The sequence below is a fragment of the Quercus lobata genome, chromosome 9 (assembly GCF_001633185.2).
Source record: "Quercus lobata isolate SW786 chromosome 9, ValleyOak3.0 Primary Assembly, whole genome shotgun sequence".
Lineage (NCBI taxonomy): Eukaryota > Viridiplantae > Streptophyta > Magnoliopsida > Fagales > Fagaceae > Quercus > Quercus lobata.
In genome coordinates, this window is record NC_044912.1 from 13,777,783 (window position 1) to 13,804,477 (window position 26,695).

Below are 26,695 nucleotides of genomic sequence, written 5' to 3' on the forward strand. Positions count from 1 at the left end.
CAACAATTATATAATGCACCATCACTCATTCACTTGTATATTGTTGTAGTTTCAAGTCAGTTTTAAGGATATGTATGAGTTGGGTTGAAAGGTTTTTTTTTTTACTCAACCCATCATGATGAGTTAAAAAAAGCTCAACCCATCACAAGGGTCCAATTCAACCCTCATGGATCTAGTTGGACTCATAAGTTGGACATTTTTTTTAATTACTATTATTTTTTATTATTATTAAATTGAGTATTAGAACAACACCACCACAAATAAGAGCAAATTTATATGTAAATAATTCTGAGAATAACATCAAACCTACATAAACTATATGAGGAGAACTTTTAGGGTTTGAGATTTATTTAGGAAGAGGGACAAAAAAGTAAATAATAAAATTGTATAATATATTTTTTTAAATTTAAATATATATTAAACATAGGTGGGTTGGATCGGGTTAGGCGAATTTGTAAATCTTGTGGCTTGACTCATTGTAAAAAAAAAAAAAATTTCACAACCCAACCCTACCTACCAACCCCCAAAAACCAACCAAACTCAACTGGTTATGTTGAATTGGATCGGTTTTGGCAGGTTGACTGCACACCACTGCAAGTCACCAATTTTTGGGTCCATACAACTAAGCTCCATGCCTACTTAATCTCAGGAGGATTAGCAAGACAAATCCAATGTCCGAAAAAGGCAACCCAAGGCATGATACATGTTGGGAGTGAGACATGTGAACATAGTACAGAACTACCGAATACGGATACAATGTTGACATCAATTCATTTGTTGAGACAAATCAATCCTAACGTTTTGGATTGTTATCAATTTAAAATCTAAATACCACCAATCTGGTATTTTTCAAGATGTCGCATTCACAACTGTATCTATACGTGGTGGGCATAGTCTAGAGGGGCCGGGTAATCCGAAATGATATCCGAATATCTTTGCAATGAACCAAGCCCTTCTTTTGTTAATTTATTTCTTTTTGTGCAGTGAAGAGAAAGTAATGAGTATCTGAGAATATAAAAGCCCTAAAGCCCAAGTTCATCCCAGGTAAAAAGTATTCAGCAACCAAACCGAATTTAGACACATGTAAGATCTGTTCGAGATCCACTTATTTTGTTAAAATTGGAAACTTTTTACTGAAAGCACTGTAAATAAAGGTAAAAGTTACTTAAAATAGTACAGTGAAACCTATGAATAGTTTCAAAAAGTGCAATGAAACCCATAAATAGTAGTAAAAATAAGCTGAATAGTACAATAACTTGGCTTTTTAAGTTGAAGCTAAACGCACACATATTAAGTTATTAACAAGTATTGACTATTAATCTGCTGCAATTTTTTTTTTTAAACTGTTTACACTGCTAAAGAATCATGTAATTGGTTAATACCTATTAGTATTTTCAACAGAAAAATTCAAAATACAAGCTCCCAAGCCCCAACTATTTGAATTATAAAAAATACATTTACACTAGCATATTGATACATACTTCTTGCCTACCCTATATTAAATTTCTGTCAGAATAGGAGAGACTTGAAATGGTTTAGTTGTATCGTACATTTTTTTTTTTTTTTTTTTTTTGAGATGATAGTCGTATCGTACACTGATAGCTGATACAGTGGATCGCATATTAAATAGTGTATCACTGTAAACAATAATAGATAGCCACAAATTAACATTACTGAATGATGAAAGGGAACATAAACATTGAGCGGTTTTGTAAAAAGATTACAAATTGCTCGCTTTTACAGAAGCTCAAGTGGAGATTTTAGTACTCGAAAATGAATAGAGTAAAAACACAATTTTAATTCATCTTTCATAAGTAATTGCACGCACAAATGAACTAAAAGTACCTATTCTGGTATTAAAAAAAAGGAAGGAGATTACCTATTCAGACTAATACATAATTTTAAAATTTGAAAAAAAATAAATAAATAAAAAGAAGGGCTTGATTGCGCTTGCATGATACATTTACAAATACTTAACTAGATTGCGCTTGCACAGAATAGGAAGAACTACCAATTTCACATAGAGCTTTAGCCAAATGGGATTACAGGTATTAAATCTAGACTTAAAGCAAAAAGAACTGTGAATATAAATAATCCCGGATGTTATAATAATCTTCACATAAGGGGCCTTCGATTAGAATTTGCTGAAGACCAGAACCACCACCCTGCAAAAAAGACGATTTACTAATGAGGCTTTTCATCCACAAACAGGAAAAGGGGATCAGCCCTGCAATTGTCTTAGTTCAAAACTGATACTAGCTTGAAAGAAAGTTCAATTCCCTTGCACAACCAAAAACAAAAGTGTAAAGCATAATCACTCACTTTCTGGCTTGCATCCCCAACCTTGCGTATTGTCACATACTCCCCACATCGCAAAGCCCCACCAGCAAATTCAACCTGTAAAGTTAACAAGCTATAATCTTTTCCTCTATCAAGCACATTCCATACCGGCCTAAAATCTTTCCTTACTTTGGCTCTAGCACATAAGATAATTCCATTTACCATATTTCTATACTGACGGACCAAACATGGGCAAACCAACTGTCAGTTCTTGATTATCAAGTGGCTCACATTTATCGCATGTGTCATAGACTCATAAGGGAAATACAAGGTAATAAATGACACCCAAGCAGAGGAACTGTACCTGGACGCCCTTACTGGCGAGAAACTGCTTGAAATCTGCCATTTTAAGATCACCAACAAGAACAGATTTATGCAATGGAGCTGCATTTGAACAGGGAAGTAGAGACAGCATGCCACTGTCTGTCTTCCCTACTTCAGCATCAACCCAGGCTATCTCATAATCTCCAAGCTGTGATTGCATTTACATCAGACATGCTGAGGGAGATCACATATAAATGCTATGATATTGTTTAGACACGAGACTACTATGTGCTTACCTTCTTAAAGAGCACATTACTCATCAGCTTCTCTGAAAGTTGTACCTGCATTTCACGTAACAAGAATATGACGAATTTAGGTTTCTGAAATCACTGGTCCACATAGAAAACAGATATGTCTCTACTTATACCTTATAAGCGCACAAATCAGAGGTGACATCAATCGTTTCCTCAATATGAGGAGCATAAACGTGCGGACAAACATGCTTCAAGCAGTGTTGCTTCAAATGCTCTGTGGCCTCGGCTGATCCATGCACCAGAACCTTAAGGAAAAACAAGTATATGTATAGGGTAAGTCAAAGCTGATCAAGCCTCCACATGCAAGTGCTGAAAGATCTCTACTTGGATCCAAAAATCAGAATACATGGAATGACTTTTGAATCATCTGAAAAGAAAGATAAAACAGCAATAACTCACACAATAATATAACACTTACAAAATAAATTCTCTCACTTTCCTACCATTCTAGAGCTTTGCATGTCTTATGTCAGTCCCCTTTTGGAAAACTCAATTTCATTTGAGAAACTTTGCATTGCTCAGGAATAAGTAGAGGACATCCACATAGAAGGCATTGTGTTCATGAAAGCATGGCAACTAGCAAACAGTGCTATATATTTGTCACCATGATCACATAATCATCTGAAACTAGCATACTCAAAATGAATAGGGGATACCAAGCAATGTAGACTACAAAAGTTTGGCCTTAACTACCAAAAGTTGAAAGATAATTAGGGAATTAGTTTTTTATTCGTAAGTTATGCATGCACCCAATGAATTTTAAACTAAAGTTGTATTCCCTTACATTTGATCTTGCAAGGTGAAGAAGAGTCATTTAAACTAGAGCTCATGACTAAGAAGCAAACTGACAATTATAAGAAAGCATTCTTACAAGCTTCAGGGGAGCCACTTGGGAGAGAATTGATTTAATAGATCGGCCATCAGAACGGCCCTCAAAGTCCATATAAATCAACGAACACTTCACGTGCACCTGAAATAGAGAATGTCATCACCAATTTAGAACATAATTTCAATGAATAGCCAATTCCAAGAAACCACAACAACAAAGTAACATCACATCAAGAACTTGAGAGAGGCCCTATGTCCAGAAGTAAATCTGTCCATCATTTCAAGTTTCAGAGCCACATTATTAAGAAAACAGGCAAAAGACATAGCAACAACTCTTACATCAATAAATTCTTAAATGAGGTCCACCATTTAAGACAGCATGTCACCATATTAAGTACAATTTCATTAAAGTTTATTATTGTTCATATTAAAAAAAATACAATATATTAGCAAAAACAGAAAAATAAATTTATTCCTCAATTCAAAAAATGTCTAAAACAAGGAACACCACTATTTTTTTTAATAAGTAAAATAATGTGAACTCTCTCCTCGACTTCATAGAGGAGAGAGTTCAAATAGACAATGTGCACATTTGAACCAATCCTATAGAATTACAAGAGAGCACCATTATTTTTCATTAACAAAGACCAACATTTACAGGGAAGAACAAGAAATTAAAAGTTAAAAAATATATATTAAAATTTGTAAAACCATCCCCCCAACAAGAAAGAAAACAAAAACTACAAGCAAGAAAATGACACCATCAGAAGGGAAACACATTTTACTGTAATAATGATTATTTTAAGGAGAAAAAGGTTTGAAATAGACAGAATCACTTTTTGGACCATAATTATTATTATTATTTTTTAAATCCATTTATACACATGAAACCACATGAAATTCTTTTTTTTGATAAGTAATAAGTTTTATTGATATCAAAAAGGAACACCCTAGTACACAGGGAGTGTACAAGGGGTTTTTGCAAAGCAAACAACCAATCCAATAAAGTTCTAAAAAAGAATAGCTTGAGTTCCGGAATAGATCTCTCAATATCTTCAAAACATCTACTATTTCTCTCCCTCTAAAGACACCACATGAAACCGCATGAAATTAGAACAGAAATGAGTCAAAGTATATTGTAATGACATATGCACACTGTAGAATATCAAAACAGCAACAATTATGTGAAAAATCCACAAAGATATAATCTGAGCATGACGAGAAAAGAAATAAACCTTCATACAACCCTAAGCCAGAGTTCAACTTACTGTTAATTCATTAGACACGACTTTTGAAGGTTTTGTGTCAAGGATCATATTGGCAGAGCCTTCATCAAATTTTCCATCTAAATTGCCACCAACCTGAGATAGATGAGAAATATGATAATCATCCATAAGACTTGAGCATAATAATATACACAATTCTCCATCCACCATTTTAAAATATTGATGAAATGAAGCAGAGATGGTAGTATAATCATTTCCATAAAAGAAAGACACATATGGGTGATAATATTTAAGAAAAATCACAAAGTTATGCATGGAACCCTGGCAAAAACTGTTAATTCATGCTACTTACTCTTTCTCTGAAAAATATCAAACAGCATTAATTTTTAGGTCAAACTACGGATTCCTTCACTCCACCTTTTCTTACCTTTCAAGGAACATACAGTTTTCAGATTTATTTTCTAAGAAAAAAAATTAGTATATGACTGTCCATGTTTTTCACCTTCACTTTTTGCAAACCTCACCATGTTTGATCTCCTCATTTCTTTCTAAGCCGTCCAGATATTCAGAATTGGTACAGCCATCACTTCAGTCTTGTGACTATTTTTTTTTATAAGACTTCAGTCTTGTGACTATTCCAGAACTCTATATTCTAATCTCATTTCACTTGCCAAAATTGCAAGTTTCCTTAACGCTAAATAAGAACCATTTTAGGATTCTTTTATCCAGGACACAACTATGATAATCAATCTTGGATACATGGTCATTATTACCACAAAAATGCTAAGACCAATTTTGCCAAAACTTGCCCACGTGGCGAATTGTGAGTGGTGGATCCACAACTCCAGCACTCACAACTTGTCATGTGGACAAGTTGTGGCTTTAGTTTTGGTCCTAGCATTACTGTTATTACCAAGCAACTATTCCACAATTTTTTTTATTAGCAAATTTTTTAGCACTTTGCAACAGAAGTTAAGGCATCATCCTCATACCCAAATAACTTACTAAGAGGGGCACAAGTATTCAAGAATTCCTTTCCCTCAAGTACTAGATAAAGAATAAAAATTATAACTCCCAATGTTACATACAAGTTAAGGTACTTATCAAAAAAACATACAAGATAAGGAAATTCTTTTGTAGAAAGGATATCCCAGTGAAATACATCAACTAATAAACACTTACTAAAAAAATACATCAGCAAATAAGTATACCACTCCGATGTCAAGCTTCATTGCAACCAAAGAGGAATATCTCACAAATAGAAACTTACATGCATTCCTGTTTGGTCCATGTCTTCATCCTTGATTACATAATCATCAGGATTTATAACTTCCCCAAAATCATCCCAGTCAAAAGTATTTTCGTAAAAGGGAAACATTGGGGCAACACTGGTGGATGGAGGAACAAATCCGTCGATTAATATGTCCCGGTACCCAGCACTGTGTTGACCAGCCACTGCAGGGTACAGTCAGAAAAACTCAGTATTCGCACTGAAAAATGGTACAATGTTACTCTAAAATAGATATCAACTAATTCTAGAATACGGGATAATCCGTAAGCACAAGATCAATAGTACCGTCAAGAATCACCAAACAAAGACTAAATGGTGGTGAAACCAGATTTTGTCTATTTCAGGAGAAAAACGTATGCGAGAAATTTCATGGACAAATTCGAATGGTAGTTGGATGCCTGCTATAAGTTTTTGAGGAGATGAGGAATTACTGTTGTCATGCATAATGATAGCATTATTCTCGTCATGTACAGAAAAATTCAAGAAGTCAGTACATAGATGATGATAGCATTATTGTCGTCATGCATGAGTGCACAAAGAGTATACTTTCATCGATAGCAATAAGTTTCAAGTGCAGAAATCATTATATCATTATTCTACATCCAACTAGTTTAAGGTCAAGGGAGGCAAATGGTTTTAGTCTTCTGATTTATATATCAAACCAATGGGAACTTATTACTTTTAGGAATCAATTAAATAAAAGCAGATCCATCCAATGACATACAGAACACACTTATATTTCTAAGATATCATCCAGTTTTACACATAAAGATATATAAACAAATATACACACATATACGTATTATATAAACCCACAAGAATAGCAACAGCAGAAGCAACAACAATGCGCTGCTGTTCATTTTGAACTAGAACATGTGCCTTACAAGGGGATTATCTAGGATCCTCAGAATAATCCTTCAAAGCACTCATTCCCTGGAAGGGAACTGCAATTATTGGTACATACCATCTGGTGAAGCAAGTGTTTTGCTAACATCGATAACCATTGGATCGCTCGCATTAATATCAGCACTTTGAGATGCCTTTGATTCCTCCTCTTTGATGAGAGTAGCTTTTAAAGCTTCTTCCTTTTTTATTCGGTTTTGCTCTTCTTCATAAGCAATTAGCTCATCTCCAACCAAAGGAACCCTCTTGGACATGGTGACTTTAACAGCTTTTGGAGGTGGATCTGCCTGGAGTATACGAGCTAATGAAGCAAACTACATATTCACAGTAAGGTGTCAGTACATTTATGTTTTAATACAGAAAAAGATTTTCCAGATAATTTTGCAATGAAATTGGAATAATAAATAGCAGTCAAATCATACTTAAAAGTTATGTACATGAGTAGTGAATGCTATTAACTTACTAGATTAGGTCAAAAGAAAAAAATGGCATGATTTACCAAAAATACTCTTGATAAAGAATGGAAAAGACAATAGATATGCAAACGAGTGGAAAGAAAAACGAAATTAAGAAAAGGGGGGGGAGGGGGGGGGGGAGGATAGAAAGTTCACTCCCAATGCTTACTGAAAACTGAAAATAAATTCAAATAAGGCTTAAGAAAGTAGATTCTGTCATTCACATGGGTATAATATCAGTAACCACAATAGTTCATTAAATCTTGAACAGAACGAATTATAGAGCATTATGCAATATAGTGAAAAATATCCCATTCCATCAATAAAAGAAATCCTTAATAGAGGAATGTTATCAAATGTGATATATTGACTTTAAAGGATCATAATACATCTGAATATTTTAATATGAAGGAATCAGACGATCAAATATCTCTTTACCTATTGTCACATGGACATTGCCCACAGACAAACTTAACAAAATTATTCAAGAAGAAGCACAATGACACCTGCGTAAACATATGGTCTTACTGAAAATACTAGAACAGGGATGTTATATGATGAGGTCATGAAAAAGGTGCTTTAAGAGGACTAAAGGTTGTAACTAAGAAAAGCCAGGCTTAGTAATGAGAAAATAGTTAAAACTGATGTCCTCAAGGCTGTGAAAACTGCATTCTAGATCTGGGATGGATCAACCATGACAACAGAAGCAGTTTAAGAGGACAAACCATATTGAAGGGCAAGATGAAAGAAGTTGGGAAGTGTTTACAACGCATAATAAGGCCAAAATTACGAAATTTTTAAGTCAAATGTATACCAAAGCAAGAATAGAATAAACAAAAGAAAATGATTTAGGCAATGGCTTGGGATACATATAGAAGATATCGACCTCAATAGAGGCATTTGACTAATAAGGACCTGTGTAGCCAACTGTCAACCCAAGAAGTTAAAAAAGCCAATGACATCCTTGTGGATTTCCATGAAAGCATCTGTTTACTTTTTTAACATTTTAAGATTGAGCAGCAGCATCAATTAAGACCTAGCATGCATGGTAAATTCTACATGAGCAAAACAGTTCGATTTCTTTAAGGGGGAGGAGATATCATGAAAGTATGATTTCATTGAAAAGGATAGAGCACAAATGAAATGGGAATGAACTCAAACACAATCTTCGTTGTGTTTGCAGAATTAGAAGTTTCACAGCTGCAATGACAGGGGATTGTGAATTCTCAAATTCCAGGTTTGGATATAACAAATTGAAGCACGCAAACTCAATCACAGCATTAGCTTCAAGGACAAATTCCAGATTAGTTATCAATATCTAAACTTCAGAGAGTGTAAGACAACTCAAAATTCTTTTTCATAAGTAAACAGCTTAAATGCCTATCATGGACAAGTCAACATCCAAGGTCCTAAAAAATATACCTGGCCTCTTTCAGTGAAGAGGACAAGATTCTTGGCATCTGTTGCCCATTCGACAAATATATCATGTGAAAAACCCACTTCCAAACTCGCCATGGATGCTAGAACAACCTGCATTAAATGTATAAGTCCTTTTTTGTGTGGCTAAGAATATAAAATGTATGTGTCATTTCCATCAATAGTGGGCAAAAGCGAAGTTAATGTATACAGAGGCAGTATAACCTTTGGACCATCTGGAGCATTATCAAGTTCACTCTTGCTAATACAAAATCTGACATGTCTGCAAATGAAAATTTCCTGTAAGAAATATTACCCAAGAATATGAAGCTGCATTTTATATGTTTAGTTATTCAGATATTTTAGATTGTCTTTAAGTACACAGAAAACAAGAAAATAAAATCTAAGGCTGCACAAAAAGCAATGGCAATATCAAAGTGCAGAATATTCTTAGGAAAATAATTTATTAAGAAATAGCAACTTACTTAAGAAGAAAGGGATTTTCACGATTCTGTTCAAAAGACTTTGCAATGGAATCACTCATCCACTCAAGGAAACTCTTAACATAATCAATCGTGCTAGATGCGACGTATGTAAGAAAGAAGATGGGATAGTTCAAGCTTTTATCTGTCCAATACTGCAACCATGACCAAGGCCCAACATCAAAAATCGCTGAATGATAATTGTACAAGGAATACTATACAGTTAATCAGACCTAGAAAAGTGCATATTCCCTACTAACCTGTTCTAATGTTAAAATAAGCTCCAATACTCGCCCAACTGTGTCCACAGGTAGTAATACATTTCCACCAGCACCTAGAGTTTTCTTTATGGTTTCTAAATAAACAAAGCAAGATAACATAAGAATACAAAAACCATGTTCCTCAGCATAATCTTGAAATATATAAGTTTTTTTACTGGTCAGTTACACATGCACTCGGTGGGTTTTGAACACACAACCTCACCCTTTGTCCACTCTTGTGGGAAGAGGAACATAATCTTGAAATATATAGTTGTTATCAATGACTATGTGCTAGGCATTCATGCATGCGTGTATAACTTTGAAATATTAAAAACGAAAATTACACATTAAAAAAATTTATAAAAACAGGGAGGAACATGTATTATATCATAAACCAACACGTTTGTCAAAATACATTGTTTTTTCTCGCATCTATTAGGCTGATTGTTAAAAGCATTGACAAAAACCCGTTATTAGGACAGAGGGCTGGAGAAAGATGATAGACCAGTCACATAAAAGGTAGCATAACAATCATAAACCCACGCACATACGTTATCTACAACTATTTGATCAGTGTTTATGCATGTGCATATATTTTTTCTACAGGAAATACCAAAATTCAACACAGCCAACAAAAGTAAGGATCTAAAAATGCCAATGACCAATGGCTTAACTAGCACTTCCTCCTCATAGAATAATGGGATGGAGGGTGAGGCCGTGAGTTCAAGACCCAATGGGTGCATGTGTAATTTACCAAATTAGAATAAAAAAATTATGGGACATAAAGGTGGATGAAAACTTTCAAAATCATAAGAATATGGTACCTCCAAATTCATTCTCCTTTTCAACACGTCTATAAGGCTGATTATTCAGAGCGTTATAAGCATCTGTAATTAGAACAGCAGGCCGCACAAAAGATGCTAGAACAGTTCCATTCAAATGCCTGATAAAAACCACACCAATAAGTATTTTTTCCTATTTCTTTATTGAAGTGTAAACAAGTAAAATCAATTAGAATGAAGGTCCAAGTCACCTATGAAGCAAATTGTTGTAGTATATGGAACAATATGGGAATGTAGCACACCACCACATGGAATGATGGGGTTAGACTTAAACGTGATAGATGAAAGATGTTAATTTAACCTAAAATATCAACTTTTTAAAGTATAAATAATGAAAGACAAAGAAGGAAATTTTCAATTCCCAAAATTAGTGTATTTGGATGAAATGTACCACATTTTGGATTGAGTTGTCTGGAATGTGGTTCTCTACCAGAATATTGTATTATGGCAATTGTTGGAAGGAAGATGTACCTTTCTTTGCGATGGTTTAAGTCAACAGCATATATGACATCCTCACCATCCTTTGTTATCTTCCACATAGTACCTCCCAAAAGATGCCCAGCCACATGAGGAGCAATCACAATTCCCTCCCCTTTGCCTAACATTAGTATAATAATTCCAAAAACAAAAGAAGGAAAAAAAAAAAAATTTTAATTAAAAGGGGAGAAAGCAAGAGGAGGGGGAGGGAGGCAAAAATAAGATTATCAATGCATCTAAAATACATGTCACATCCAAATTCCACTGATAATGTATACATGACCAACCCAATTTAGCATCCAATCGTCTCAATCCATATCAAAATTGATGAATAGGGAAGAAGCCCCTCTAAGAGTCTGTTTGGCATCAACTTTAGATTTTAGCTTTTAGCTTTTATGTATAGCTTTTTAAAACCCCATTTTTTCAGCATTTTCTCACTTTTCCAAATTTTTTCAAGATACAAGTATACTTTAGCATGCATACTTTCAATAAAAAAATTTCAGCAAAAAGCTAGATAAGCTGTTCCCAAATGGACACTAAATGTGAAAACATTCCAAAAGTGGACATGCTTAAAACTTTCATGCCTTATGGATTGATAATATAACTTCTCCTTTTTTAACTTAAAACACCATTCACTTTATAGATACATCATTGTACTCACGAGGTACAAGTCCATACAGAGCATCGATTCTCATAGTCTACCACATGTACATCAAAAGCTTTGTAGAACAGACGGCAGAAAACTGACACCCTAACCTGTAAATTCCTTTTTTTTTTTCACCCAAATCACTTAACTCGAAAGAAGAGAAAAGAATGAATGTACATGTATAACCCCCCAAAAGTGAACACAGATCATCACTAAAAATGCATACCAGTGAGATGATGGTTCTGAGAATAGGTTAGTCTGGTCATAGCTTGGAAAGCAGAATCAATATCATCTAAAGTAAACAGATCAAACTCTGATATTTGCTGCAAAAGAAGAGATATAATTACACACCAAATTAACTTATCAGCACACATAACACCCAAAAAAAAAAAAAATTGCAACAAACAGATGGAAGTTCCAAAAGAACCACAAATCAGAATAAGAGAACTCAAGGAAAAAAGTTAAATGCACAAATTGGTTTTGATAAAAGAAAATACAATCTTCACAACAACAAAAAATGTGTTGCAAAAAAAGGCAGTTAAAGTGACTGATGATTGATGATTTAAAGGCTAAAAGGAGAACAATCCAAGAACAATTTTTGCAAAAAATAACCAGATAAGTCATTCTGTTCCTATTTCATGACTTACATTGTGAGTGCAGATTTTCTTTCTCGTTTTTTCCTGATAAATAGCATAGTGTTCTAATTTTTAACCCAAGCTTCTCTACTATCTAGATTAAGAGTCCGTTTGGGAACTGCCTATTTTGCTGAAAGTAGAAAAAAAAAAGCTAAAAGCTGACTTTTGGAGCAATGGGACCCACTTTAGGAGCAAAAATAAGCTAAAAAGTAAAATAAATTAACTATTTCTCAAATCCCAAACGCATCCTAAGTAATAAATTCACAAATTTTCATTTGTTTATGTACATCTTGACCGATCATATATACTGAACGCAGAAAAGGCCAACATTAAATTATTCTTTATATATAATTAGATACTATAGGATTTGAACCTTTGGCGTCACTCATTACTAGCAGACAAAGATACCAAAATGTACATTTTCCGTGTAAGCGGAATTTGACCTCAGGTAGCGTTGCTCATTCAGGAATAAGAGACTTTTCTAATTAGAACCCACCATTAAAGCTACTCCCTCATCAAGTTAATAACGCAATTAAGATACATTCAATCAAAGTATATCACACTATATATCTAGGAAATCACATTTCAAATAAAATTTACAATAATACACAGTACTCAAAGAAATCGAGTTATGGAAGAAAAAAAGGTTCACCTTTCTCGAGAGAAACTGCTCGTACATAGTGAGAAGACCTAATCTGTAAACCGGCTCGGTGGCGTAAACCGGAGCGTTGAGTCCGAGCTGCTTCATGGCATAAGGAAGCGCGCCGAGGTGAAGCGTGTCTGGATGCGACACCAATACCGCGTCTATCGTCGACGCTACCCTGCAAAAGCAAAATCAGCAAATGAGGTTTTTTAGAGAGAGGGAGAGAGAGAGAGAATGAGGAGAGAGATTGTATGGTACTTGGAGAGAGGTTGGAGGAGAGTGGGGTCGAAGTGGTCGTTCCAGCCACAGTCGATGAGGAAGTTGAAGCTGTCGATGGAGACTAAGTATGAGAGTGGGTTCTCGTTGTACACTCCACATAGTGGACTCACCTGCACTGAAGTTCCCATCTCTCTCTCTCTCTCTCTCTCTGTCTATAGCTCTGAGGAATGAAGAGGAGGGATCGGCGGGGAAGCGAGGAGGACGGTGTCGTTTTTCAAGCGTTTTTCTTTTTGAAAGGTTTTTTAAGTATAGCCTATAGTAAGCCTACACAGTGTTTGCACGGCGTCGTTTAGTATGAGCTTAGTAATTGTGTGGAATGGAAAATTGGAAATAATTTATATCTACACACTTCTTCTTTTTCTTTTTTTCATGATTAGAAGTTGTGATTAATTTGTGAATAAAAATTGGGTGATATTGGCCACTGTTCACATCCTCAGTAAGTTTCTCAATAAAGTTATCTTAGAATCTGTTATTAGAGAGGAGTTCATAAAGAAATATAATGGAATGGATAAATCATAAATGAATGAAGTAAAAAAAAAAAAAAAAACTCGTTTAATAAGGTGCATCTCAATTCTCAAGTGTGCTTTATTATTATTGTGGGGCACAAATGATTTATGGGCCAGGCCCATCTACCCAGGGAGAGTCCAAAGGCCCAAGCCGAGGAGGATTATGGCCCAAGTTCAACGAAATAGCCTTTGGGTACCGCCGAGGGTAGTTCAGTCCTCGGCAGACCCACAGTACCCCCAAAGGGAAGGGTAAAAACGGTATAGGACTGGAACATGGAAGAAAGATCTAAAATATCCAGGAAAAGCTGCTGTTATTGTCATTTAATGTTCTGAACCCGACAGGGCCGCATTCTTTGGCTCTTACAACCACCCCCAACGACTTTGGGGGATGGACTGATGGGATAAGTATCAGCCATGTAAAGATTGACCCTACACGTGGATGAAGGATAATGAACACAGGCGAGTATAAAAGGAAAACTAAGTAACTTTGGGAAGGGGCTGGGAAAAATGGCCAAAAACGAGAGCCTCCCAGCCCACCTCCAGGAGAAGTACTCTAGGGGTGACGATCGTTTAACCTTGTATGAACGCCATGAAAAACCCATCGCCTATCGATCAAGGCCTAGCCTTTCAAACCCACGCTCTACAAATGATATTGTTAGGGCCGTTTTACGTGCGAACCCGACACTGTTACGGTCCGCCACGAATCGTGACCCTACAATTGGCGCCGTCTGTGGGAAAGGCTTGCGTGTTGGCGCAGGTGGTAGGTTGAAACAGTTCCTCTGTTATTTCTAACCGTTGGTTATAGAGTTCAGGTATAAAATCTCACTAGGGGCTACGTTTCTTGACGAGAGGCTTGGCTGAGGAGCTAATTCCCCTAAAAGCTAAAACTCCTCGTAAAGAACAAACTAGGCGCTTGGTAACGTTAACCGTATAGATAAACTCAAGGGGCTTGGCTGAGTAGCTAACTCTCCTAGAGCTAAAGGCCAGCCAAGGCCCCGAGCAAAGAGAAAACTAGGTTTTGGACAGAACCAAGGCATTGCATAGTCCTCGGACTCAAGCCTATGGGAAAACCAACTACCTGGATGTGGAAAACTAGGTTTTGGACAGAACCAAGGCATTGCATAGTCCTCGGACTCAAGCCTGGGAAAACCAACTACCTGGATGTGGAAAACTAGTTTTGACAGAACCAAGGCATTGCATAGTCCTCGGACTCAAGCCTATGGGAAAACCAACTACCTGGATGTGGAAAACTAGGTTTTGGACAGAACCAAGGCATTGCATAGTCCTCGGACTCAAGCCTGTGGGAAAGCCAACTACCTGGATGTGGAAAACTAGGTTTTGGACAGAACCAAGGCATTGCATAGTCCTCGGACTCAAGCCTATGGGAAAGCCAACTACCTGGATGTAGAAAACTAGGTTTTGGACAGAACCAAGGCATTGCATAGTCCTCGGACTCAAGCCTATGGGAAAACCAACTACCTGGAGTCTGGAAAAACTAGGTGGTTGGACAAACCAAGGCATTGCTAGTTCCTCGACTCAAGCCTGTGGGAAAAACCAACTACCTGGATGTGGAAAACTAGGTTTTGGACAGAACCAAGGCATTGCATAGTCCTCGGACTCAAGCCTGTGGGAAACCAACTACCTGGATGTGGAAAACTAGGTTTTTGGACAGAACCAAGGCATTGCATAGTCCTCGGACTCAAGCCTCTGGGAAAACCAACTACTTGGATGAGGAACCAACTATTAAAAAAAAAAAAAAAAAAAAACTATGGCACGTAAACCTCAAAATCCATCCGAGGAGGACTCCTAGTTCACAAATGGGTTAATACCTTGAATGCACGGATTCCACGGTCTGCCCTCGGGTCCCTAGTGTCAAAGGGGTTGATCCGGTACGACGCAATTCATTACCCAAAAGCACAATCAAAGTCCCTCGCTACTTAGCTACCCTTTCAGACGAATTATTTAGAGATTATCGTTCTCGGACATTGGTCTAGCATGCATCGCGTAGTACTCAGCGCTTATCCCGGTTAGTTCCAAGAATTTAATTTATTGAAAGTTACCATTGTTATACTTGATAATATTTGTGAGTTTAAATTAGTAGGAACCTGTGTTAAAGCATTTTTTCTGCCTGGAATATCCTTAAGGGCAAGCTTGCATTTAATATTCATGCATAAAGTAGTTGTTACGGAGAAGAAAGATATGTATGGAGAAATAGACACAGATTTTATTAAGACAAAGGAACAGTACAGTGTACAATGAAAAGCTGAAACAAGCTTACACTAAAGCTGACTACATCAGTAAAGGAAAATACAAGCGAGTGGAGATAAGGCCGTGGGGACAGCTCAGAGGAGAGGTTGGCTACTGCGCCAAGTTATTGTCTAAGGAAACTATTCATCGACACTTCTGCATGCCCATAACTCAGGCAGCCAAAGAACCTGACCTCAGGTTAACACCATCTACGGAAAAGGTGCTAGGAGCTTGAGGTTGGGAAGCCCCCACAAAAATTTGCCTGCTACAAGGCAGACAGTGCTGATGGTGGAAATTCCTTCTTTGGACATACCGAAAAACTGGCATGACCAGAACCTGCTTCGGATTTTGACTAAAAGAGGGAAAAAGACTCTCTCCCCTATGACGAAATGGAATGCTCCCTTGAACTTGCACCTCCTTGGCCCGTACCTCCCTACTCTGAGTCTCGGGGGGACATGACGCCTTTGTGGCGGAGGGAGCTCCTTTTTCCCAAGCCCTGCCTCAAGCATGATGAACTAAGGGAGGAATCTGAAGGATTTGTGTGTGGATAGAGCAACTTTCTCTCCTATTTATGTTAAAAGATAAGGTGAAGGCATTTAATTCACTCAGCGTCTCAAGGAACGCTACAGACAAAACGTCTCTGGCACGATTTCCAATATCGTCTGCAGCCCTGAAGATAAAGGAGTCTCGAGAAGGCGCACCTCGAACACCGGGACGCCCGAAAAATACCGCGTGACCTAAAATTACGAAAATACCCCCTAATTTGTGGGCCCAATAGATTCGCGGCCCAAGCCCGATTCAGCGCAGGGGCCCAGGGACAGAACCAAGGCATTGCATGGTCCTCGGACTCAAGCCTATGGGGGAACCAAGTACAAAAAAATAAAAGTTACAAGTGTCGGACAGTACCAAGGCCGTGTATGGTCCTCGGACCCAAGCCAATGGAGAAACCAAACACTTAGATAAGAAAATGTTTGAATTTAGTAAGATGGGCTACTTGATAAAAACGTCAAGTCACTTCGTCCACGGCTTAAACGCCGTAGAAGGTTAAGGCCAATAAGGGTGTAAGGAAGGTGGTGGAACGCACCAGCATTCAGTCGTATACGAGGGCTATTCATTTGGCAGGTGATATGTCCTCGGATGGTTATTTCTCACATGGCATCAAGCTTTCGGTTCTCTCCTCGGCTAGTTCCGGGTAAGTACTATTTTTTACGGGTCGGCCTTATTGTGCTAAGCACTTCTATCAAAGTTATGGCGATATCTATTTATTATCAAGTATTTTGGTTTTAGTCGTCATTGATTTAGATGCTATATCATTGTGCCGAGCAGTGCTTGCAAATTTATGAAAACGTAAAGACATAATATGCGAAATAAGGTAGACAACAATCTTTATTAATATGAAAAATTGCTACAACATACAAAAAGGGGCTCAAACGAGCCTATACAAAATGTGAACTGCCTAAGCAACCATTACATCTGTAGTACAGAAAAGTAAACTGTCAAGTGTCTTTTAAACTCGTCTTCAAAGTTTCTCCAATCTCCGCCTCATTGCTGCTCATACTAAGAGAGGGACTCACTTTAAAAAAGAAAATGAATGAAGAAGAAGGAAATAGTAAGGAAGAAATCAATGACGAAGATGGAGGGGATGAATAAAGAAGATGGAAGACATGAGTAAAGAAGGAGGAGAAGAGGAGAGAAGAAATGAAAAGAAAGAAAAGGAGCAAAAGAGGGAGAAGAGAAAGCACCAGGTCGGAACTGGTGCTGGGAAGACTATAAGGAGAGGGCGGGGGAGGGCACCAGGGAGCAAAAGAGGGAGAAACAGAAGCATTTAGCCTCTGCCTCAGCCCTGACTCCTAACACGCCGGTGCCATATTAGGTACGCTCGTGAGGAGCCGGATGGTAATGATCTTGGGTGTTCTCGACTCAGTCACATCGAAAGTTTGACGTGACGAGTCCCTGCTTCGGATTTTGACTGAAAGAAGGATGAGATTGATTTTGAGTCTTCGCCATCCTTGTCCCGATCGAGCCATGATGAGTTTTATCGGAACGTGGCGTTTTTGGGAGGGGTGGGGCTTTTGCATCCCTTATTGTTACGGTAAAGTGTTTTACGATTAAGTGTATAAACCAGTGGGTAAACCGAATCCTAGGGGAGGCTAAGTATTTCAGAGTCTCAGGGAGATGAAAAGGGATTCTTGATAAAAACATTAACCTCCTCTCTTCCTTCTTATATAGAGGGGGGAGCGGGAGGCATTTAATAGGTTCAGATCTCCAAAGGGATCTGTCAACACAAACATGCCGGTTCCGTTTCTCCACCCCATCAAAATAAACCGTCGAATTAAAGTAGTCTCGTAAATAGTGATCATTCAAAGCGCGTTTTGGATACCCCAAGCGATAAGAACGCATCAAGCGCGAAATTAAAAACTGTCTCGTAGACTGGTGCACCTCTTGGGCATATGAGGAGCCGCCAGCATGTTTAATAGGCCGAATGGATTGGGCCGTAGGAAGAAGTTTGGCGTCACCAAAACCCCCCTGTCCAGCCCAGAGGTTGGACAGCCGGGTTTTGAGGGGCTAATGTGGGGCACAAATGATTTATGGGCCAGACCCATCTACCCAGGGAGAGTCCAAAGGCCCAAGCCGAGGAGGATTATGGCCCAAGTTCAACGAAATAGCCTTTGGGTACCGCCAAGGGTAGTTCAGTCCTCGGCAGACCCACAGTACCCCCAAAGGGAAGGGTAAAAACGGTATAGGACTGGAACATGGAAGAAAGATCTAAAATATCCAGGGAAAGCTGCTGTTATTGTCATTTAATGTTCTGAACCCGACTGGGCCGCATTCTTTGGCTCTTACAACCACCCCCAACGACTTTGGGGGATGGACTGATGGGACAAGTATCAGCCTTGGAAAGATTGACCCTACACGTGGATGAAGGATAATGGACACAGGCGAGTATAAAAGGAAAACTAAGTAACTTTGGGAAGGGGCTGGGAAAAATGGCCAAAAACGAGAGCCTCCCAGCCCACCTCTAGGAGAAGTACTCTAGGGGTGACGATCGTTTAACCTTGTATGAACGCCATGAAAAACCCATCGCCTATCGATCAAGGCTTAACCTTTCAAACCCACGCTCTACAAATGATATTGTTAGGGCCGTTTTACGTGCGAACCCGACACTGTTACGGTCCGCCACGAATCGTGACCCTACAATTATTATTTTACTAATATATATATATATATATATATGAAGATTTAAATTAGCCACTTAGATCTTAAAATAAAGTGCATGAAACCATTGATTTATTATAAAAAAAAACTAACTATCAAAATATAAGAACAAAGAAAATTTACCATTCTTGTAATTTTCTATCTTTGGATTTTGGATTATATTATTTCAATTGGAAACATATATTTCATTTTGTCCATAACTTTCACTATTGTGTATTTTTATAAAGGACAAAAGAACCATATATAATTTTATGTTTAACCTTTTTATTTGACTAGAATATTGTCATATTATCCATCAATTATTTTTTTTAAAGTTATTATATAATTTTGTTTTAGAAATTATAATAAATTTTATAAAAATGAACTTACAAACTTTATACATACAATTGTATTATCCATTTGAGCTAGTAAACAAAACATATTATTATTTTAAGTTTAATAAAATATATGCATTTTACCATTAACTGTTTTTTTATTCAATGTAATGGCTATTAGAATTTTTTATATGTTATATTTGAAGAACAAGAATTTTACTCCAATACTTTTGCTTTTGAGCAAGTTTAGTGCTAAGAGTCTTAAAGTGTGTTTGGATACCGCTTATTTTGCTGAAACTAAAAAATTATTGCTGAAAGTACTGTAGATAAAAGTAAAAGTTAGTTCAAATAGTACAGTAGAGTCTATAAATAGTGCCAAAAAGTGTAATAAGACCTATAAATAGTAACAAAAATAAGCTAAATAGTGAAATAATTTTAATTTTTAATCCTACCCCTAACGCACACTTATGCTTGCTCAGTGTTTGGAGACTGGATAGTGAGTGTCACACTGATCATCCCTCCATTTCATTTTGTTGGTAACCAGAGATTGCTTGTGCTCAATAATGAACTTGAGAAGAAAATGGGAAGTATTATTTTCCATAATGTTTTGCATTTTATAAATGCATATTCTTGGAGCTCATATCATTTTCTAGTGTCTATCCCAAACAGAGATTATTCCGACCATTTCAATCCAACACAACACTACTCTTATACAAATTGAAGCTTGCTTATCTTTTTAGCTAAACAAAAAAATTAAAATGCTGCCACACTTTTCAGTTTCAGATGTCACATTACAACAAGTGTATTTGTCTCACTTCTTAGTTCAAAAGCCTGGGAGAGCTACAGTAGTCTTCAATTACACATGCAATGTATGCCTCAGAGCTAGAAGATTACCAGAATCTTGTTGGTGCCAAGAGCCCGTGTAACTTTTTTCCCACAAAACACCCTCAAATTGGGTCTCATTCATGTCACAGATTTAGTATGGTAATGGATATTCTCTCGTCTCGAGAGAGCCCAAAGTAGGGTACGACAAGGCTAACAGAAATTTCCCTATTATCATTGCTAGGCAATTAGAGGGAAACCTCTCTTGCCAAATGTTGGATAAGGCAAAATAAACATGATTGATTTTCAATTTAAGTTTAACAAAAACTATCAAGTGAATCTACAACTTTCAATTGGCATTGCAAGCAGCGACGTGTTGGATTGGATCATAAAATGTCTCAAACTTCTGTTTGGTGAGCTTTTTCATTTGGGTTTGGTATGTTTCCTTCCCATAGCTCCATTAGCTCCTTTCTTAGCCAAGAGATCCTAGAGTAGAAGGTACCTACATTCACCAAAAATATGGAAGAGGTTAAGAGGTAAAAAGGAGCAATAGTGGTTCCTTTACATAAAACTAGAGTACTATCGAGAACAAGGCAAATCCACTAGTATTGTGTTGTAACCATGCTACTCAAGATGTGTTGTGCTGTGGTGTGTTTTGTTTTTGGTTTTTGTTTTTCTGGAAGGGGGGAGGGTTTTGTTTTTCAGAGTTTAAAACCAAAATATCAGTATTTAGTGTGATAAATCGAGAAGATATCTTATGAATTGGATATATACATCCTCTCTCTCATATCATGTAATCCCACACAGCTGTGGGGCCCACACATTGTGAGATGGAAGATACATGTACAAGCTAATTATTGCATACAATTAGACATTGCAGGAGTTTAAAACCAAAATATCAGTATTTATTGTCATAAAATTGAGAAGACATCTTATGGATCAGATATATACATCCATTTCCAACATTTACCACCCATAGAGGCCTATGATGGACACCAAAAATCTCATTGACGCAAACATCTGAACCAACAAAGCTGACCAAAGAAGTTGCTGACTTAAGTTTGTACTTGTTAATTTTATATGGAGTCATATACACAATAGACCAATAAACTGCTAAAAAGAACAAAGCAAAAAGAATTTGCATGCGTAAACATTTGCAGAAGATATCAACAAACTTGACAAAGATCATACAAAATTTTTTTTTTTGATAAGTAACAACATACAAAAAATTGAAAATTGAAAAAGAAAAATACCAGATACAGAAGTGCAGGTTGAGGTGAGTGAGTCAAAACACCAGCAGCTAAAGCAGTTACCAGTCCAATGGCATACCCAGTAAGGGCATACCATATGTATTTGTGCCCCTTTGAAGAATTTATGTCTAAGAGATTTACTGAATCTCTGATCTTCCGATGATCAAAGCTGAGGACTAAAGCCAAAAGCGTGGCAGGAAATGCCTGCCATAAGAACATGACCAAAACAAAATTAGCAAATATAGCAGAAGGCAAAATTAGCTCAAACAGAAAGGCAATACCACTTTGAAATTCTCAACAAAAAAAAAATGAAGCAAAATATGGGTATGAACATGTCTCTTTCTTGGCATAAGAATTATGATAGATACTAAACAATGTCATGCCCACTGTAATGGTAAAACATTTGCCTTTTGATCTTCACTTTTGTACAAGATGTTCAATATAATCATTCCATATGGTAACTTCAACATATATGCAAGGAGAATTTAGAAAGCATAATCATAGTTGGGCGGTACACTGTCACTATTCAGTGATAGCTTCACCATAGGGGTAGCAATTTGTCAGCTTTATTTGGTTATCTGATCCCATCACAACCAGAACAGGCATGTTTCATGGGGCTTGAAATAACTCAAGAAAAGATAGATAAACTTGATCAGGTTCAGGACGGTTTTGGAATAGGCAAGCTGATTACCAAAACCAAATTAGATAAGAGTACATACAATATTAAATGCATTAGAGCAGATCTTATTTAAAAGAGTGCCCTTAACTAATTAGGACCCTAACATCCACCATGCCTATCAATGGGCCATGTTCTGTTAACAAGCTCCTCAGAAGAGGAGTTTTAAAAAATTAAGTTTGACAATGGAAAACCTTTTCTCATTTCTCTTTGTCCCTCCTTGGCAAGATCAAGATATATTTTTGTGTTCTGTGGCCTCTTCCCAAGAAAGGATAAGACTAACCATTGATGTCGCTTGAAGATTCTCAATCCCCAAGCTGCTGTAAGCACTTAATCTCACTACTGAGGGACATTGAAGTTATGAAATGAATCTCCCAGCCAGAACATCTGGTTTCATTGGGGTTTTTCACATCTTTCAAAAGCATGTATATATCATGAAAGTTTTGTTGTGTCACATGCAAAGTATATACTTGAAAAGAAGTTGTTTTCCTCCTAAGTAGTAAGCATTACTCACTGATGTCCTTCATTGGCACATCACATCCAGCTCTTCCACATTTTCATTCGTCCAAAAATAGGTTAGGTTATTGAGTTTGGGTAACTTCAACCAGCTGAGTTTAAGCTATTTGCAAGTTTGCTGAATACCAGTCAAGTGACCTCAAACTGACTACCTCACTAGAAATGAGCTCAACGCTAGCTCAAAGGGGATCCATATATAATAATCTACTGGGCATGAGGCCAAAAGCAAATTATGCAGTATAAGGTGAATAATTGTCAGGTAAGTGGGTTATGCAATTCAAATCATGATGTTATGAGTAAATTTTTATTAAAAAAATGCTGTCCATCAGTTAAAAAAAAAAAAAAATCAAGGATCCATATACGAAATAATTAATATCCACTTGGATCTCTAAGCTTAACAAATTTCATGAGTGTCTGAGTATAAATTCAAGCTTGCATCTGACTAAAAAATGTCAACAGTGCCAACAACGTAGTTTGCATGAAGTAACAACCAAACTAGAGAGCGAATTAAAAGATAAGAGGATGTGATACATTACTACACACAAAAATAAGTGAATTCTACCCCAATGATATCAACCTGAACTTAGAGAACAAAGAACACAACATAATATTTTGGCATAGCACGTCTAGCAAATCATAGAACAACAGAACAAATATCAATGCTTGGTGAAGTTTTAAAACATGCAAGATCACTTAATACTTTTTAACATCAGGACACAAATTTTTAATTAACCAAGAGAGTGTGATAAACACATGGCTGGATCTTCCACAATGAAATTTTTTCTCTGGAATAACAAACTAAAACTTATGGATATGCCCTAATGTATAACTTGCCCAATAGAATAGGAGGAGGGGGCTTCAATATTATTTGGTAGCACATATACAATGATGACAGTCAGCAGAAAAATTAATTGCAACAAGATACTGATTAAAATGTGACAGGGCTCAAATACAGTAGACCTCCCAAATTTGGCAAAAAATTAAAGTAATTAAAGTAATATAATATCAATTAAAAGAACAGGATGTCTACCATGTCACCTAGACCAAGCATCATGAAGTCTGAACCATTTCTTCCAAAAACCGCTCCGCCCAACAAATCCCTAGGAAAAACTATCTTCACAGGCAACTCCAGCTTTTTTGTTATCAATTGTGACCCAGGTAGACTCAAACTATTAGCAACTGCATGAACAGGATTTGATGCTTGTTGTGTTGCCACTGAAACCATGACATTTGCCCCAAAAAACCTCTCCGAGAAAAACACCCAGAATATGTCATATACAAACAAACAAACGTGCAGCATTGCACATATTTTAATGTTTGGAAGCCGCACATGGCTCACAAATGCAATACATATGGAGATGCCCAATAAATTATTCAATATCCAGTGGCCAGAAACAAGCCAGGCTGCAACAGTACCTATGCATGCCAGCAATAATAAAGCTTGAATTTATGTGAACGACTTTGAGCAGCAGCGTGACACATGGGTCAGTCAAACCAAATTGTGACTTCAGATATGCAACGTGTGGAGATAGACAAAAGAAAAGTGATGAAAATATGAAATAGAGGCAATGGCTGTAAATGCAGTAAGGAGTTGTGAGACAGAAGAGAACAGGTAGAACATCAACAGCAAACTGCAAGAGCTCATTACTGGGATCATTAGTGCTTGGGACCTATCTAATGTAATGGATGCCTCAGACAAGTCACGGTTTCGCTCCATTTCTTTCTCGTAATTTAGAGCCCGAAATGCAGATCCAAATGTTACAGCTACTGCTGTCACAATGAGTGTAACGGGTGCTGGCTCCAGCAATTATAAAAGCTTCCACAGGGACTCCATGACTTAACAAATACATAGCCTTCTAATTTGTTATCTTAAACTAGTCTTTTTGCCCAAATAAGTATCAATATAAGAAGTTAACAGTTACAATTTCTGCAACCAAAGTTGCATTGGCCCTCTGATAAACATGGACCAAAGAAGTCCATGCAACCTGCAAAAAAAAATCATATTAAAAGAAACATGTAAGAGTGCATGCGAATATTATCTCTCAAAAACTTAGAATTATTGGGAAAATTAAATGGCTTAATGGCATAAGAAATCTATTTTAGGCATTATCCATTTTACATGAAACTCAAATATAGAAATTATGCAAAAGGAAAACTCTCAACATTTCCATGAAAAGGGTTGATTCCAGAGCATCTCATGCATACGTGTTTTCCCAGCATTCTCATAAGTAATTTTCATGTTCTCTCTCTCTTCTTTGTTGAAGAAGTGGAAAACCACTACACTAATGCATCCAAGCAAAGCCAATTTTCCCATTGTTTCAGTTCCCTTCTTAAGGACCCCAAAAACAAAGTTACATTACGAATGTCAAGAATAGCATATGCAAAACCTTAATGCTTTCGTCCTTTACTTCACCTAAGTAAGCTACCCCAGTATCCCAACTAAGAGGAAAGGAATCTATTCCACCAAAATCAGCAGAAAACTTCACTCATATTTAGGCCAAAGATCACTTTATTTCCAGCAAAACAACAATTTTTTTTAGCGTAAGAAAATAACAGGAATTGAAATTCCAAATTCCAAATTCCAAATCTTTATTCTTTCCCAAGACCCAATATAGCAACGACCTTCCATCCAACTGAGTCTAAAATACTGAGCTGACCATTTCACTAATTCAATAAAATTAACCCCCAACATATGGTAAAGAATAACTTTATCATTTCATTTACGTTTCCTTAGTTTTCTGAGTAACGAAACAGGGAGATAATGACCCAAAATCTAAAATTTTCCATTTCTTCTTGAATCTTTTTCCCACTAATTAAACAAATTATCAACCCACCAAGAAAACCCAACATCTATAGCATAAAAAGATAAACAAAGGATAATTCCAGTCTAGATCAAGGAGCCCACAATGTGTATAATTCTGCAATAAAAAAGGTATATTTATGAAGGAGCTATTGTTGTTCAAGCACAAGGGTTCAAGCTTATATAAGGGAGCCAATGATTCGTGATTGTGAATCACACCTGAAAGGTTATTGTTCCCTGTTTAATTGGGTAAAAAATAGCCAATGCATCTGGCAATGATGAAGTTCTCTTGATAGAGATTTATCTAATATGTCAAGAACTATCAGGCAAATTTCTAATAACGTTTTGGCACAAGATGAGGATCTTGGTCTAGAAAAGCAATATTCAAAACTGTAACATTTGGATATGATTGTTGTAGCTGACCTTTGAAAAATTTGGAGCTCAATCAGCAAGTTCAGAATTTAGCAATTCCTTGGATACATTGCCAATTTGTCATCAAGTTTGTTCTCAGGGAGATTGATCAATTTAATGTACATGGTCAAATTCTAGAACCAGTTTGGAACTGTCTAAAATTCCTATTTGTGAGATGTCTAACTGCATAAGGTTTCTGTGTTGGTGACCATGCAAGAAGTGTGGACTCACTATGATGGCATTGAGTTCAAAAGTAGAAGCCCCATTGGGGCTTACATTCATGACAATAGAGTGTGAAGATGTAATTTCAACAAGGTTAACAATTTTCCAAGATATTCAGGATGGGACCACAGAGAACTTATCATATATAGAAAGAAAGATATGCAAGATTCCTAGAATGGCCTAAGGAATCTGGGATTTTCTCAAACAACTGACAGCTGGACAAAAACGTGTTTAAGGTTGCAAAGATTTAGTTTGGTACACGGCTCTTGGCATTGCAGATTACTAGAGTCTAAGGACAGGTATGAAAGTTTATTACTTATTGCTATTGTGCCACTGAAATGATTGGCCAAGAATTTTGTAGCTCAATTGACACCTCACGGTGTTTCCAAAGGAGATATCCAGGGTTCAAGAAAA

At 36.9% G+C, this 26,695-nt stretch overlaps 1 protein-coding gene and 1 pseudogene across 1 annotated transcript; both read right to left on the reverse strand.

Annotated features, from left to right (window-relative positions):
• Window positions 1–1,778: 1,778 nt before the first annotated feature.
• Window positions 1,779–13,529, reverse strand: LOC115960240 (cleavage and polyadenylation specificity factor subunit 2). Its single transcript, XM_031079034.1, has 18 exons — window positions 13,281–13,529; window positions 13,032–13,200; window positions 11,971–12,067; window positions 11,093–11,219; window positions 10,604–10,722; window positions 9,780–9,874; window positions 9,523–9,674; window positions 9,263–9,320; window positions 9,044–9,151; window positions 7,228–7,480; window positions 6,243–6,427; window positions 5,015–5,107; window positions 3,790–3,888; window positions 3,032–3,163; window positions 2,901–2,945; window positions 2,645–2,812; window positions 2,323–2,397; window positions 1,779–2,165 (listed from the first exon to the last, which is right to left on the reverse strand). The coding sequence occupies exons 1-18, from the start codon at window positions 13,427–13,429 to the stop codon at window positions 2,064–2,066; spliced, it is 2,226 nt and encodes a 741-aa protein (XP_030934894.1). The 5' UTR covers window positions 13,430–13,529; the 3' UTR covers window positions 1,779–2,063.
• Window positions 13,530–20,620: 7,091 nt separating this feature from the next.
• On the reverse strand, window positions 20,621–26,279 carry LOC115959298 (annotated as a pseudogene).
• Between the last annotated feature and the right edge of the window lie 416 nt (window positions 26,280–26,695).